At 40.0% G+C, this 16,421-nt stretch overlaps 1 protein-coding gene across 6 annotated transcripts in view; it reads right to left on the bottom strand.

Moving 5' to 3' along the window:
• The window catches only part of CDK19 (cyclin dependent kinase 19), a 192,494-nt gene that overhangs the window by 105,331 nt on the left and 70,742 nt on the right, over nucleotides 1-16,421 (bottom strand). For all 6 annotated transcript variants that reach the window (XR_012645069.1, XR_012645070.1, XR_012645071.1 and 3 more), the window contains one exon: nucleotides 5,750-5,860. Coding sequence is in view for 3 of the 6 variants with exons in the window: in XM_074990744.1 (XP_074846845.1) it covers nucleotides 5,750-5,860 (111 nt within the window). In the remaining 3 variants the exon portion in view is untranslated. The remainder of the gene's footprint in view (nucleotides 1-5,749; nucleotides 5,861-16,421) is intronic.

The following is a 16,421-nucleotide window of genomic DNA, read 5'->3' as shown; positions in this document are numbered from 1 at the left end:
ACAGTCAAAAAAGTAAACCAAAGATTAGGAATTATTAAAAAGGGGGTACAGAATACAACAGAATAGCTTATTTCTTCTTTATAAATACATGGTATGCCCATATCTTGAATACTGCATGCAGATGTAGTTGCCTCATCTCCAAAATATATCCTGGCATTGGAAAATGATTAGGAGTATGGAACAACTGCCATATGAGAATAGTTTAACAAGACCAGGACTCTTCATCTTAGAAAAGAGAAGATTAAGGAGGGATATGACAGAGATCTAGAGAGCCATGACTGGTGGGGAGAAAGTAAGGAAAAGTTAGCTACTTGTTCCCCTAACACAAGAATTATGGTTCACCAAATAAAGAAATAGCAGGTTTAAAACAAACAAAAGGAAGTATTAACTAGCAGGGTTAAAAGAGCTAGATAAAATCAAGGAAGTAAGTCCATCAATGGCTATTAGCCAAGACAGGCAAGAATGGTGTGGCTAGCCTCTGCTTGTCCAAAGCTGGGAATGGGCTACAGACGATGGAACATTTGATGATTACCAGTTCTGTTCATTCCTTCTGAGGAATCTGGAATTGGCCACTCTCGGAAGACAGGATAGTGGTCTAGATGGACCTTAAGTCTGACCCAACATAGCTGTTCTGAGTTTTAATCCACTTAAATTTGCAGCACTATTTGTATTACTAGCAGGCTCTTCATAATTAATGTTAAATTTACAAGACTATTTCCTTTAAAGTTTGTTATGTGAAATTGTAAATGTTTTTTGAATGATGAGTCAATTGCAATTAGGAAAGTTGGATTCAGAGAGGATCCCTTGTGCTATCCTTGTAAACTAAATGATAACAATTTCTCAGTTCTACTACTAGATGAAAATCAAAAGATGAGCCCTACATGCTTATATCCTTATTCTTTAAGACAGCAGAGTATGTGTAACATCTAACATTTACTTTATATCAACTTTTTTTACATTAATAGTTTCACTAATATGTACAGAAAACTAACTGAGGATCAGTTCTGAGCCATATGAAAGATATCACACCATTTTAAAAAAGTAAAATGGATATTAATTTTTTAAGAGCAAGAAATGAGTTTAGCAAATAGGAAGCTGTAAAACAGAATATATAGGATGAAGAGACCTGTTCAGTATTTCAGTCAGAGTGTATGAAGGAAATACTTCTCATAAAAGTGATGGCATAAAGGTTAACTAGTCAATTTGGGAATCCTACACGTTGGACCTTCTGGAAGGTTATAAATATATAACTTTTGCTAATAAAAACATCATCTCTAACAAGATCTCATCTGTGGCCTTCTTTAAAAAAATTACTAAAATAGACAGAATTGGCTATCGCGCTTAATTTTTTCTTACTAGGAGATTTACCTGACGTTGCTCAAGTCCATAAGTCAAGGTTGTTGATTTTTTTTTTTAACATCAAAATGTACATAATTTAAATGATTGTATTTTTCAAAAATACAGGGTTTTTTATTAAGTTAATTTTTCCTTCAGATTTCTTTTAAGAAGAGATTGTTAAAATTTGCCTGTTTAATTTTTAGTAAACTTTTTAAATGAAAATTCCATCCAGTGTATTTTTTTCTTTCAGCCCTATAAATTCTTATTTGCTATGTTTTAACAAAAAAAGTGGGGGGAGCTACAGTCAATTTGATTTACAATAACATTTTCTTTTAGCTTTTAAACCTTAAGTATTGAATTAGCTGTGCCAAAACAGAACAGTACTCTAAATTTCTCCATTTTACCCCTTTTCTCTAAGGTTTATTGAGAAACAATCCTATTCCAGTTTCATGTTAGTTCAGTCTCTTTCAACAATCAATCAGTTGTGTCAATTTTTGAGGACTGTACTTGATTTGGTGGTTCTTTTTTCTGTTTTGTTTCAAGAGAAGCAATCCAGGCACATCCCATTTTCCTGGCATATCCAAACCCTTATGTTTCCTTAAGTTATGATAAGAGGAAGCTGTACACCCAATTTGGTGGTTCTAGCTCGTATCATTTAGGAGAAATTCTTGATCAAACAGACCAACTTTCTAAAATATACAGGGGATAAATTTTCAAAGTGATGTTGAAAATGCTTATGACACAAAGGAAGTGACAAAAAGCAGTATAAAACCATCAACTGAGACAGAACAGAGAAAATTATATGAAAACTGAATAGGTCAACATAGTTGCTGAATTAAAAAAAAATGCAAGAAAGGCTTTTAAAATTGCCTTTTTAAAAATGTTTACATGGTCAGCATTTGGCATTGCAGAAAACAGGTAGAATGATCTAGGATAGGAGTCAGCAAACTTTCAGAGGCAGAGTGTGTAAATTTGACCTTTTGATCTCTGTGTATGGTCCGATTGCGGATCATTCTTTTTAAAGTCACCAACAGTCCTACTTACAACATGTTTGTTAATAAATAAATAAAGATGCAGAACTCTACCATTTAGGTGGTGGTTGGTAGCATTGGCTCATCTTTTGTTAATCCACAGATGGGATGGCTTTGAGCAAGCTCCCGGCTGCACAGGGGCCAAGGGGGAAGAGTGAGCTTTCACCTCACTTGCCAATGATAATCAGCTCACATGCCACTCTTGGCACCAGTAAGTAGCTCAACGCTGGTTTAGGAATTTACACTTGGATATGTCTCATTCATGAAACACATTTTATAGGACTGTAATGTCATATCAGTGGAATGGAAAGAAGCAACTGGAAACACAGCCATGGTCTTTTTGACTAACTCTGTGGTACGTAAAATTAATGATACTTCTGATCTAAAGACCATTTAATCAAGAAACACAGCCTACATACAAATAAGATTAAAAGTGATCAAAAAGAAAGCCATTAGACTTGGTAAAGAAAATGCACCCCCGAGAGAGAGACTTTCTCTAAGATAGAATTTATTTATTAACATATGGAAGCCTTTTGTCAATTATATTAAGGATTTTGGAATTACAGTATAAAACCAAGTATTACTACGGTATTGGTTCAATGAATTGCTACATAGTCGAAGTTTCTCTATGAACAAATATACTTTCTTCATAATCACACAGATTATTTTGTTCTGCCTGTTTGGTACAATTTAAGAGGTGTTTGGGGGTGCAGTGTGATTAGATTACTTAACAAATGGGTAAGTAATACATTTGCAGGGAGGGATAATAAAATATTGATAAAGACAGACAACTTATGACAACTGCACATGCTAACAAGATAAATTACAGCTACTAACAAATTAGAAGTAAACTTCATAATTACTATATCTGTCATCAGATACGAGGTGGTATGTGATACTTTCTACATTAAAGATGCTGAACAAAAAAAAAAGGGGTTGTTCCTATCCATCACAAAAGAATTTTAATAAAATGTAATCATCATTTTTGTTCATTAAAATAGGTTGAGCTTTATTGCACTACAAAAATACATAAGATAATATCTAGCACACTTCATTATTTATCTCTAGTCACAATTTTCTAATTGAAGCCTAAAGAAAACTATGTTAAATAACATGGCCTAATGTTTATATGAGATGCACATTTCCAGTTTTCATTGATACCATTAACAGTTATAGATGCTCAGTGACACTGATAATTAAAACACACTAGTTTAGGTGGCCAAAATTTAATTTAAACTCTTTAGTGAAAGCATATGTTATCCCACAACTTGAAATAAATATTTTCAAGCAGATAAAGGCTTTAAATACACTTATTTTGTTTTGGGAAATGCTATTAGAGTATATAGAGCTGTTCAGTTTAAAAAAAAAAAAACCAAAAAACCACAACCTGTGCAAAACAAGTAAATTCTGTTCCCCAAAAGTTTTAAGGGTCCAGGTTGTACAGCACAGGAAATGCAAAACACCACAACACAGAGCTACAAGTGGACAACTACTGAAATGCATCACAAAAAATGTGGATTTTTAAGGAGCTTTTTGAAGGAGAGTGAAGGTGCTTTACCTACGTTAACTGGGAGGTTGTTCCTGTGTAGGAGGCAGCATGAAAAAAGACACAAAGTTGGGAGTGAGCAAAAGAGACAAAAGGGGAAGTCAGAAGCGATGCTTGGGAGAACTGGGAGGAACAAGAGGTTTGTAAAGGTAATGTGGTCAAAAGTTTAGGCAAGAACCAAGTTATGGAAGGCCTTGAAGGTATCTGATTCTATGCAGAGAAAAGGGAGAGTTCTTGTAAAGATTAAAGAGGAGAGATGTGACCAGGTGCATGGGAAAGAAAAACCATTCAAGCAGCACATGTTGCATGGAAAGGAGTGAGGAGAAAGTGAGAGAACAGATACAGCCAACGTAGCAAACATTACAGATCAAATGATACATATCAACTAAAGAAACTAGGACTACGTAACATCCAGACTCATAAGAAGTGGTGAGATCATTTAAACATACTCATTTCTCATAGATTAGTTATGCAGTGTTTTTCACAAAGTGTTAAGTAACACATGCAACAAAAAATTAGAAGAGCAAAAATAATTGAAAAAGGTTCCTGAACAAGTCACTCAATTCATCAGTAAAATGATTTTGGTGAGTATTCTAAAAAAGCAAGTCAATGCAACTGATGGACAGGATTATTTAAATTCTAAGCATGTAAACTTCTACTACTTAGCACTGCACTACTGTTGGAGGGGAGGAATAGTTCAGTGGTTAGCACATTGGCCTTGTAATTCCCAGGATCGTGAGCTCAATCCTTGATGGGACCTTTCAAGGTTCCGGGGCAGGTTAGATTTGGAGGGCGGGGGGGAGTATGTTAGAGATCAGTCCTGCTGTGGGTGTAGGGGCCTGGACTCGATGACTTCTTTAGGTTTGTTCCAGTTCTATGAGATAGGTATATCTCCATGTTTCAATACAGCACTTAGTTATTAGCTGTGAAGAGTATAAACTTTTTTGTGTAATCTGTTGAAAAACCTTCAGAAGTAATTCAATGCAAGACTGTGTCCAAGCAAGCTGAATCAATGAGATTATATTCAGGATGAAATCTCATGACTTGATTCACTCTAAAATGTCTCTTATTTTGTGCACAGTCTGTGTTTACTTTCCTTGGTAATAAACTTCTGATTATCTCTTATATAAATAGCTCTCATTATCTAACATACTTGTAATCACAAGCAATTCAACAATCTGCCACCAACATTAAAAGTATCATTAGTGACGCTCACTTCCATATCAGTGACACCTTTGTAATAAAATTTGGACTGACACTGGCAAGGACAAAAGTGACAAGACCATTTTCAAAGGAACTAATTCACAGCAAATTATTCTTATTATATTTTGTTCTCTTTTGAGCTCGAACCAGGCCCTTCGATCTAAGCAATCTATGCCTTTTGGTTGGGGAAATGGAGTTTGAGAAACTGGTCTCAAATCCAAAAAGCAATGTTGCAAACAAATCTCAGTCTATAACAGAGCAGACTTTTGGTATAAAAATTACCTTCCTGCCCCTGACGTATTTTCACCTTGAGGAAATGGGCTAAAGATAAATGCTTTAATTTTTAAAAATCTCCAGAAATCATTCATGTCCTATTCAGCTTTAGAATGACAATTCGGGAACCTCTTAACCTATTTTCTTCAAATTTGGAAAGAATATTCAATATTGCCTTCAAATCTAATCTCCCATATTTGAAGCTGATATGGCATTTTTCATGGATATTAGAAGGAAGGCCAAAATTGGCCTTCAGTTACAATCTTAATGATAGGCAACATATATACACAGACTCATCTCAGTGTCACATATGAACATAATATAAAGATTTCAAAAACACCACAATATTTGCACTTACCCACAAATCATGTTCGGCGTAATCAAACAGCAGCCAAACCTTTCTATCACTGTGAGAAAGGAAAACCTTCTGTAACGCAATCACATTGGGGTGCTTCAATTCTCGTAAAAGCTGTAAGTAAAGACACAAACAAATCAGCATTTCTGCAGCTACAGGAAACACCATTTACCTGATTTAAGTCTGCAATACAAACTTTACTACTGAGAAAGGCAATTGTGTTAAGAATTAGAGACATGGATAAAAAGGGCCAGCAAGGTACTCGCAATAAATCAAGTATGGACTCACAGACTATGTCTACACGAGAGAGTTTTGTTGGAAAACAAACAAACAAACAAAAAAAAAACAAAACCACAGGGTTTTGTTGAGAAAACTCTCAGAGCATCTGCACACAAAATATGCTTTGTAAACACTGTTGACAAAGCTTGGCACTTCACTGACAGCATTCTGCCTCTCTGCAATGAGGAATAACACCTTTGTTGACAGTTTCTGTCAACAAAAAAGCCATGTAGATGCTCCAGAGGGCCCTCTGTCAACAAACAGGGCTTCTGGGTCACCAGGAAGCCCTCTTTGCTGAGCTTCTGGGCGACGGTTCTGTCAAAGAGAATGGTTGGGCAGTCCGGCTGCTTTCTGTCAACGGAAATGATCGATTTTTTGATCCGCTTTTGTGTGCGGACATAATCTGTCAACAGAAGTTTTGCCAGAAGATTTTTTCTAACAGTAACTTCTGTTGAGAGATTGTTGTAGTGTAGATGGACCCATACACAGTATACTCAAAGCAATTCAGCACATTATTGCTGTAAAGTCAGAAAGAGACAGACCTTTGCTGACAGCAGAGGACTGATGAAACTCAGAAATCCTGAGTTCCATTTCAGACCCTGGACAGGAGTGTGCTCTAGCTCTAGGGGGCAGAGATTCTTCTGCCCATTCTCCACAAGCTTTACCCCTCGCTCACAACTACCCCAGACTGTCTATAGCCCCATATTGACTCTCTCTCTACTGGCCTTGCCCCAGTCTCGTCTCTTAATCATTCCTAGTCACCACTTCTAGGGCCTCTCATTCAAGTCCCAGTGCTCACACAACCCTATTCCCCCACTAGACACACTGTGCCAGTCTTCTTCCTACTCCCCACTCCCAGCCAGTTTCCTTGCTCAGAGAATCTCACATCCCCTCACACACCAACTACTCTTTGGTCCCATGTCCTTGCCCAGCCATTTCTATTCCCCTACTCTTGGCTCATTGTGCCATGTGCTCAGCATCCCATGTACAGTTGCCTTCTACCTTTCATCCCTACTAGCCCACAGTTCCAGTCTCCTGGAATAGGATTCTTGTCCCAGCAGTCCCCCACACTAACTGGCTTCTTGTCCAGTCAGTTGCAGTTCTCCCCTAAGCTCCTTGTTCAATGTCTGTTCTTACCCAGCCCTGCATCCTGGCTCATCAGATCCCATGTTCCTTCCCCTCACTACCTAATCTCCATCCTATTGGATCCCAGTCTACCTCCTTGCCCACCTAGTCCCACTCTCCCTCATAGTCCTGCTCCTAGTCCCAGTTTCCATCTCCCAGTAAGGCTGTGTCCCCCAATCTGCTTCTCTCCCCACTGGATCTGTCTCCTGTCTCCCTTGTGTATGAAACTGGCAGCTTCCTCCTCCATGCTGCCTGAGCTCACTCCAGGCACCAGTGACTGCACAGGTGAAATAGTTTCCTGCTGTCACTTTCTGTTCCTAGCCCCAGCCCAATCCAGAGCAGCAATGGCATAGAAAGTCTTCCAAGAACCCTGTAGCCCCTGACTGAAGCCTGTTCCTTGAGAATGGAATCTCCGGAATTTTTCACTGTAAAGCTCTAGCAAGTCTCTACTGAACACAGGCAAACTGGAATTTTTCTAAGCCTTACGACTTTGCCACGTTTGGGCAGATCTTCACAGGAAAGGCCAGATTCAGAATCCTGAAAATAAAGCCTATCCATGTCAAAGTTCAAGTCTGTTTCAAAGCACGGCTATGCTTGAAATGTTCAAAGACACCACCACCAGAATTTTTAAAATGAGCAAACAATATACCTTTCCCTACTCTCATTCTTGGAAAAGACTGAACTCAGTTTGATGGAAACTCTTTCCCTTTCCTCCTCTCTGAAAGAGAAAATCAACCTGAGGCAGAGACCCAGCACGGCAAATTTCACACAAACTGTTAAAGGATGACAAAGTTACAAGCAACTGAAAACAGGGTCTCAGAATACCAAGTGTTGGTCTGGGCAAAAAGATAAGGTAAAAGCCCTGTCACAGAATGTTTACAAGCAAAAAGCTGCAAAACTGGGTAGGGAACAGGGTTGCAATGCACAAACAAATTAATCTGGTGAAGAATTGGAACAGCTTTGTTAGTTATCTGATTTGTGGTTTCTTTTAAATTAGAAGTAAGGGAGCGTAAAGAATGGCAGGAATGGGGAAGTTAATAAGAGTAAGCAAGGAGATTAATTTCCGTGGACTGTAAGCCCTTAGGATCAAGTAGTGTCTTACCCCCGGTTGTACTGGACCCTTTGGGTGCTACCCTGATATTGAACAACACTCATAATGAGAAGAAGGAGTAACAAGTCACTGTATTAAATCCTTTCACTAGGCTTTTGCAACTTATGGTCAAATCTCAATCCATACCTAAACCATAAAAGCCTACAGGCTGGGCAGCAGTACGCTAGTGTTATCTACTGTCTACCTACTTATTCCAAATCCAAAACCAGTGCTTTTGAAGTATCATTATGGGTGAGGTATCAGCCCTTGCCAAAGCTTCAAGACTACACCTGGGAAAAACTAGACTATAATTAGCCTAATCACTTAAAGTATTTTCATGAAAGTCAGAAAAAATACTGCGTGGTTTTATGTAAAGTATGTTGGGTTTATTTAATATTGGTTTTTATCGCCTAAAACTGATACAGCTGATCCTAAAATTAAAGGCTATTTAAAATTAAAGGCTATTCAAGAATTCTCTTTGAAAAAGTGTTTGTGTTTTCAGTTATTCTATGAGACTCTTGACAAATCTGTGTAGTCACAATCATAGAAACCAAGAAGCTCCGACCAAATTACCTAAATTTATTTGTGCATGTTTCAAAAGTACGTACTGTATGCATGCTTTTTAAAACTGTCATATTCTGAAAGTCAAATATACTCACACTCCTAAAGAATGTTGAGACTATCAAGTGAAATTGACCAAGAAGATTTCTAAACAAACACAAGACACTTACAGACACTCAGAGTTATGAACACCGCAAGAATGGAGGCTGTTCATAACTCTGAATAACACACTATGATTGTTCTTTCGAAAGTTTACAGTTGAATGTTGACTTAATACAACTTTGATACTCTATTATGCAGAAGAAAAATATGGCCTTTTCCTTTTTAACCGTATTTGGTTTTTTGTTTGCTTTTGTTTTTGGTGGTTTTTGTTTGGTTGGTTTTTTTTTGGTCTCTGCTGCTGCTTGACAGTATATTTCTGTTTCCAAATGAGGTGTGTGGTTGATGGGTCAGTTATACCTCTGGTGTGTGTAAGTCAGAGGGTCTACCGCATGATTAAATTAGCAACTCTCAAGCATCTATAGTAGACTGTGAACACAGAACAGTGTAATTGCTGCTCTTAAAAAATCAGACAGATAATTAGCTTATGTCAGGGGTCAGCAACTCCTGGCACAGGTCCCAAGAGTGGCACTCAATACAATTTTTGACAGCACATGAGGTGGGAGCTCAGCCTGGCCCCTCCTCCCCATGCACTCAGGAACTTGCTCAAAGCCATATCACCTGCAGATGGACAAAAGACCAGCTAATGCTGCCAATCACCATCTAAACGGTAAAGCTCTGCATCTTTATTTATTAATGAAGCTGTTGTAAGTAGGACTGTTAGTGACTTTTAAAAATACCACCAGCACTCGGACTGTACACAGAGGTCAAAAAGCCAAATTTTGGCACTTTGCCTCAGAAAGATTGCTGACCCCTGACTCATGTCACACAACGTTCTTTGAAGATAGAAGTGATAAAAGTTATTGCCCAGAGAATTGGAAACTTACACATACTGTCATATAAATTATCACTGTCTATTAAGACTTTTGTTCCTTTCATTAGCTCTGCACAGGCAAACACATCTGTGCATATGAATCCAACTGCAAGGTCAGGATCTGAACCTGCACTATGTTCACTCAGTACTGAATATTTACATATTGGATTCCCTGAGATAAATCCATCCACTGGTCATTCTCATTATATATAAAAATGATTAGATTACAGGCTGTGCTTGTTGGGAGCAGGGCCAATCAAGCTCTATCATTCTAGATAACACCAGGTGTATATTAGGCAGTCATATTTTTATGTTCATGACAATTTAATCATAGTACAAAATTATATGACCTGTGCTCTAATACAAACAAAGATGCTCAATGGAGAACAGATTACATCTCTTTAGCAGTACTCATATCTGATCTTTTTAAGTTAATGATTTTCAGCCTTCTAAATGGAATGAAATCAGCTATCATTTACAGACAGATTTGAAAGTGCTGTTGCAACACCAGCAGCCCACATAACATATATAAACATTAGATCCTTTTCCATAAATATTTAAACTGTTATAGTGGATTATACAATCAAAACAGTAAAAGGTTTTTTTCTGCTGAACAAACCCCATATTGTGCAACATTTGGCTATTAAAAAGGGATTCTAAATATATCAAAATTGCAACATGAAGAAGTGGCACTTGTCAAAATAAATTACACAAAATGGAAGGGCAATTTTGGTAGAGTTGTTGTCACCAATATAAATATTTCAGATAAGATGTAATGGAAGCCATGAGCAGGAAATGGACACTTCTCGTCACAGGTCATCAAATGTGAGGTGGTACTTGCCCCGGAAGTTAAATATAAGTAGGTATCAATAGCCTTCATTTTATAGAATGTTTCTAATGTTTCACTATTTAGTATTGAAGACTATTGCAGCTAAGTTTCCAATCTGAATTCAACAGGAAAGCAGTATAGGAAATTTATGTTAAAACTTCCAGTAGGTCATGCCATCTAATGTGCTCAGAGTGGGAGTTAGGGATGCACTACTCTGCCACTACTCTCACCCTCTCCCACCTCTGGTTTTTATTTATGTATTGGAAGAGGAAAAACCATATTTCTCATTTTCAGCTCTCATTTGGTATCTCAACTTTGAATAACCTAGTCATTGAATTCAAATAGCTGAATAAACTGAAGAAAAGTGGTTCTGTTGTCAAAAGCTGATTTGGCAGTTTACCACAATCAGGTTTTAGGCAGTTAGCCACTAATTTCTAAAGTTCAGTGGTTCAACTTACTTTAAAACTTTGACAGCAACCATGTCTTGCTTAATGTTATTGTTTAATATTAATCTGAATTATTTTAATATAGTAAATTCCTACCTTAACATAGACTGTCAGAATTTCAAAATTTTAATTTAAATATAAGATCCAATTTAAATTAAAAAAAAAAAAACATTTTCTTTAAATTGATTCCCCTATCCATGGATGTTCTGTGTACTGGAGGGGGCAGGGGGAAGACAATATGGAAAATCTTCCAGTGTTTGAGAGAGAATAACATTGGCAATGGAATCAGAAAAGAAGCTTAAGTGCTAGAATAGTCACAAAATTAAGGAACATTTCAAACGACAATGCTCACAGAACCATTTCTTTGCATTTCATAGAATCATAGAATCCTAGGACTGGAAGGAACCTTAGGAGGTCATCTAGTCCAGGCCCCTGCCTAAAGCAGGATCACGTCTAACCAAATCATCCCAGCCAGGACTTTGTCAAGCTGGGATTTAAAAACCTCTAGGGTTGGAGATTCCACAATCTCTCTAGCTAAAGCATTTCACTGCTTCACCACTCTCTTGGTGAAATAGTTTTTCCTAATATCCAACCTACACCTCTTCCTTTGTAACTTCAGACCATTGCTCCTTGTTATGCCATCTGTCACTACTGTGAATGTCCTCTCTCTATCCCCTTTGGAACCCACCTTCAGGAAGCTGAAAGCTGCTATCAAATCGTCCCTCAGTCTTCTCTTCTGCAAACTAAATAGAATCACAGAATACTAGGACTGGAAGGAACCTCGAGAAGCCATCGAGTCCAGACCCCTGCCCTAATGGCAGGACCAAGTACTGTCTAAACCAAACGTGTCCAACCCGTGGCCCATGGGCTGCATGCAGCCCTGGACAGCTAGTAATGCGGCCTCACAAGATCATAAGCTTAACATTATTATGTGATTTATATACATTAACTATATTATATATTTTATATGCAGCCCAAGAAAATTCCTCTTCACTCAATGCGGCCCAGGCAAGCCAAAAGGTTGGACATCCATGGTCTAAACCATCCCTGATAGACATCTATCTAACCTGTTCTTAAATATCTCCAGCGATGGAGATTCCACAACCTCCCTTGGCAATTTATTCCACTGTTTGACCACCCTGACAGTTAAGAACTTTTTCCTAATGTCCAACCTAAACCTCCCTTGCTGCAGTTTAAGCCCATTGCCTCTTGCTCTATCCTCAGAGGCCAAGAAGAACAAGATTTCTCCCTCCTCCTTATGACACCCTTTTAGATACCTGAAAACTGCTATCATGTCTCCCCTCAACCTTCTCTCTTCCAAAGTAAACAAGCCCAATTCTTTCAGCCTTTCTTCATAGGTCACATTCTCTAGACCTTTAATCATTTTTGTTGCTCTTTTCTGGACCCTCTCTAATTTCTCCTAATCCTTCTTGAACTGCGGTGCCCAGAACTGGACACAATAGCCCAGCTGACGCCTAACCAGAGCAGAGTAGAGCAGAAGAATGACTTCTCATGTCTTGTTCACAACACACCTGTTAATGCATCCCAGAATCATGTTTGCTTTTTTTGCAACAGCACCACACTGTTGACTTATATTTAGCTTGTGGTACACTATAACCCCTAGATCCCTTTCTGCGGTAGTCATTCAGAGACAGTCGCTCCCCATTCTGTGCGTGAAACTGACTGTTCCTTCCCAAGTGGAGCACTTTGCATTTTTTCCTCATTAAACTTCATCCTGTTTACTTCAGACCATTTTTCCAATTTATCCAAATCATTTTGAATTACGACCCTATCCTCCAAAGCAGTTGCAACCCCTCCCAGCTCGGTATCATCTGCAAGCACAATAAGCATACTTTCTATGCCAATATCTAAATTGTTGATGAAGATATTGAACAGAACCAGTCCTAAAACAGACCCCTGCGGAAACCCACTTGTTATACTTTTTCAGCAGGATTGAGAACCATTAAGAACTACTCTCTGGGTATGGTTATCTAACCAGTCATGCACCCACCTTATAGTAGCCTCATCTAAATTGTATTTGCCTAGGTTTTTGTTTTTTTTTTTTATAAGAATATCCTGCGAGACCGTTATCAAATACTTTAGTAAAGTGTAGGTATACCACATCTACCGCTTCTCCCTGATCCACAAGGCTCATTAGCCTATCAAAGAAAGCTATCAGATTGGTTTGACATGATTTGTTCTTTACAAATCTATGCTGGCTGTTCCTTATCACCTTACCACCTTTCAAGTGCTTGCAGGATGATTTCTTTAATTACCTGCTCCATTATCTTTCCTGGCACAGAAGTTAAGCTGACTGGCCTGTAGTTCCCTGGATTATTCTTATTCCCCTTTTTATAGCAGTAGTAGTAGGCATCCTTCAGTCTGCATAGACTATGGATCGCGCCCTTAAAAGTTTCAATTGAAGACTTCATTTACAGCGTCTATTGTGACTATAAAGACCCACACGAGAGTGACAGTCCTTGCTGCATCTCTTGCAGATGTAGTGGGTGTCTGGCAAGTCCTTATTGTGCTTTCTGTGCGCTCGCTTCTCCTCTGCTAGCTGTCTGATCTTCAACTCGCCCTTCTGAAGGCCCTTGTGTAACCCCTGCCTCCATCTTCTGCGGTCATCTGCTAGTTCTTCCCAGTTGTCCAGCTCGATGTCTACCTCTCTGAGGTCTCTCTTGCAGACATCTTTGTAACGCAACTGGGGGCATCCGGGGGGTCTTTTGCCAGAGGCTAGCTCACCATACAGGATGTCTTTTGGAATCCTTCCATCGTTCATCCTGTGGACATGGCCAAGCCAGCGGAGCCGATGCTGCCTGAGGAGGGTGTGCATGGTTGGGATTCCAGCTTGCTCGAGGACGGCTGTGTTGGTCACTCTGTCCTTCCATGATATTCCAAGGATGCGCCTGAGGCAGCGCAAGTGGAAGACGTTCAGCCTATTTTCCTGGCGGGCATACAGGGTCCAAGTCTCGCTGCCATAAAGGAGGGTGCTGAGGATGCAGGCTCTGTAGACTTGCATTTTGGTGTGAGTGTACAGCTTGTTGTTATTCCACACTCTCTTGCTGAGTCTGGACAGAGTTGTGGCCGCTTTTCCGATCCTCCTATTTAGCTCAGTGTCCAACGACAGGGTGTCAGTGATGGTGGACCCGAGGTAAACGAACTCGTGGACAACCTCTAACATATAGTTGTCAATGCTGATTGATGGGGATTCAGCAACATCCTGACCGAGTACGTTCGTCTTCTTTAGGCTGATGGTAAGCCCAAAGTCCTTGCACGCTTTGGAGAACCGATCCAGAAGTTTTTGAAGCTGGCCTTCTGTGTGAGACACTACAGCAGCATTGTCTGCGAACAGCATGTCTCTGATGAGGACTTCTCGCACCTTAGTCTTAGCTTTCAGCCTTGCAAGGTTAAACAGTTTCCCATCAGATCTTGTGTGCAGCAAGATCCAAAGGCATGCTTCAGGAGGAGTGCGAAGATGATCCCAAACAATGTCGGAGCAAGCAAGCATCCTTGTTTGACGCCGCTCCTGATTCTGAAAGCATCCGATAATGCGCCATCATATTGGATGGTTCCTCTCATGTTTTCGTGGAACGACTGGATCATCTTCAGTAACCGTGGAGGACAGCTTATCTTGTGGAGCAGCTTGAACAGACCATCCCTGCTGACCAAGTCAAAAGCCTTGGTCAGGTCGATGAAGGCTATGTAGAGTGGCTTTCTCTGCTCCCTGCACTTCTCCTGCAGCTGCCTTAGAGAGAAGACCATGTCAACGGTAGACCTCTCTGCGCGGAATCCGCACTGCGATTCGGGGTACACCCTCTCAGCAATCTTCTGGAGTCTGCCAAGGATGACGCGAGAGAACAGTTTACCAGTGACGCTTAGGAGGGAGATTCCACGGTAGTTGTTGCAGTAGCTTCTCTCTCCTTTGTTCTTATACAACGTTACAATGTTAGCGTCACACATATCCTGTGGAACCTCACCCTCTTTCCAGCACAGGCACAGTAGCTCATGCAGGGGTTCCAGGAGTGTGTCCGCGGCGCATTTGATTACCTCTGGTGGTATACCATCCTGACCAGGGGCCTTTCCTGCTGCAATGCTGTCGATGGCTCTCTTCAGTTCATCCACAGTCGGTTCTTGATCCAGTTCATCCATTACTGGTAGGAGCTCGACGGCATCGAGGGCTGCGTCAACCACAACATTCTCACGTGACCCCTTTTTATAGATAGGCACTATATTTGCCCCTTTCCAGTCTTCTGGAATCTCTCCTGTCTCCCATGATTTTCCAAAGATGATAGATAACGGCTCAGATACCTCCTCTATCAGCTCCTTGAGTATTCTAGGATGCATTTCATCAGGCCCTGGTGACTTGCAGACATCTAATTTTCCTAAGTGATTTTTAACTTGTTCTTTTTTTACGTCAACTTCTAACCCTTCCCCTTTCCCAGTAGCACTCACTATGTTAGGTACTCCTTCATCAGACTTCTCAGTGAAGACTGAAACAAAGAAGTTATTAAGCATCTCTGCCATTTCCAAGTACCCTGTTACTGTTTCTCTCTCCTTACTGAGCAATGGCCCTACCCTGTCCCTGGTCTTCCTCTTGTTTCTAATGTATTAATAACAAGTCTTCTTGTTTCCCTTCTTGTTCCTCAGCCTCTCCTTACAGGTCATGTGGTCCAGCCCCCTAATAATTTTTGTTGCCCTCTGCAGAACCTGCTCCAATTAACCCACATCCCTTCTATAAGGGGGACCCCAGAACTGGATACAATACTCCAGATGAGGCCTCACCAGTACCAAATAGAGGAGAATTATAAACTTCTCTAGATCTGCTGGAAATGTTTCTCCTAATGTACCTCCATATGCCGTTATCCTTCTTGGCTACAAGGGCACACTGTTGATTCATAGCCAGCTTCTCCTCCACCATAATCCCCAGGTCCTTTTCTGCTGCACTGCTTCTCAACCAGTCGGCACCCAGGATGTAACAATACTTGGGATTCTTGCATCCCAAGTGCAGGACTCGCACTTGTCCTTGTTGAACCTCAACAGATTTACTTTGGCCCAATCCTCCAATTTATCTAGGTCACTCTGGACCCTATCCCTACCCTCCAACATATCTACCTCTCCCCCTAGCTAAGTGTCATCTGCTAATTTGCTGAAGGTGCAATCCATCCCCTTATCCAGGTCATTACTAAAGATGCTGAAAAATATCAGCCCTAGAACCGATCCTTGAGGCACTCTACTTGAAACTGACCGCCAAACAGACATTGAGCCATTGATCACTACCCCTTGGGCCAAACCATCTAGCCAGCTTTCTATACATTTTACAGTCCATCTATCCAATCCATACTTCCTTAGTTTATGGGCAAGAATTTTGT

Source organism: Carettochelys insculpta, chromosome 3, assembly GCF_033958435.1.
Source record: "Carettochelys insculpta isolate YL-2023 chromosome 3, ASM3395843v1, whole genome shotgun sequence".
Classification (NCBI taxonomy): Eukaryota; Metazoa; Chordata; order Testudines; family Carettochelyidae; genus Carettochelys; species Carettochelys insculpta.
Note: the sequence above shows the minus strand (reverse complement) of the source record. Positions and strands in the feature narration are given on the sequence as shown.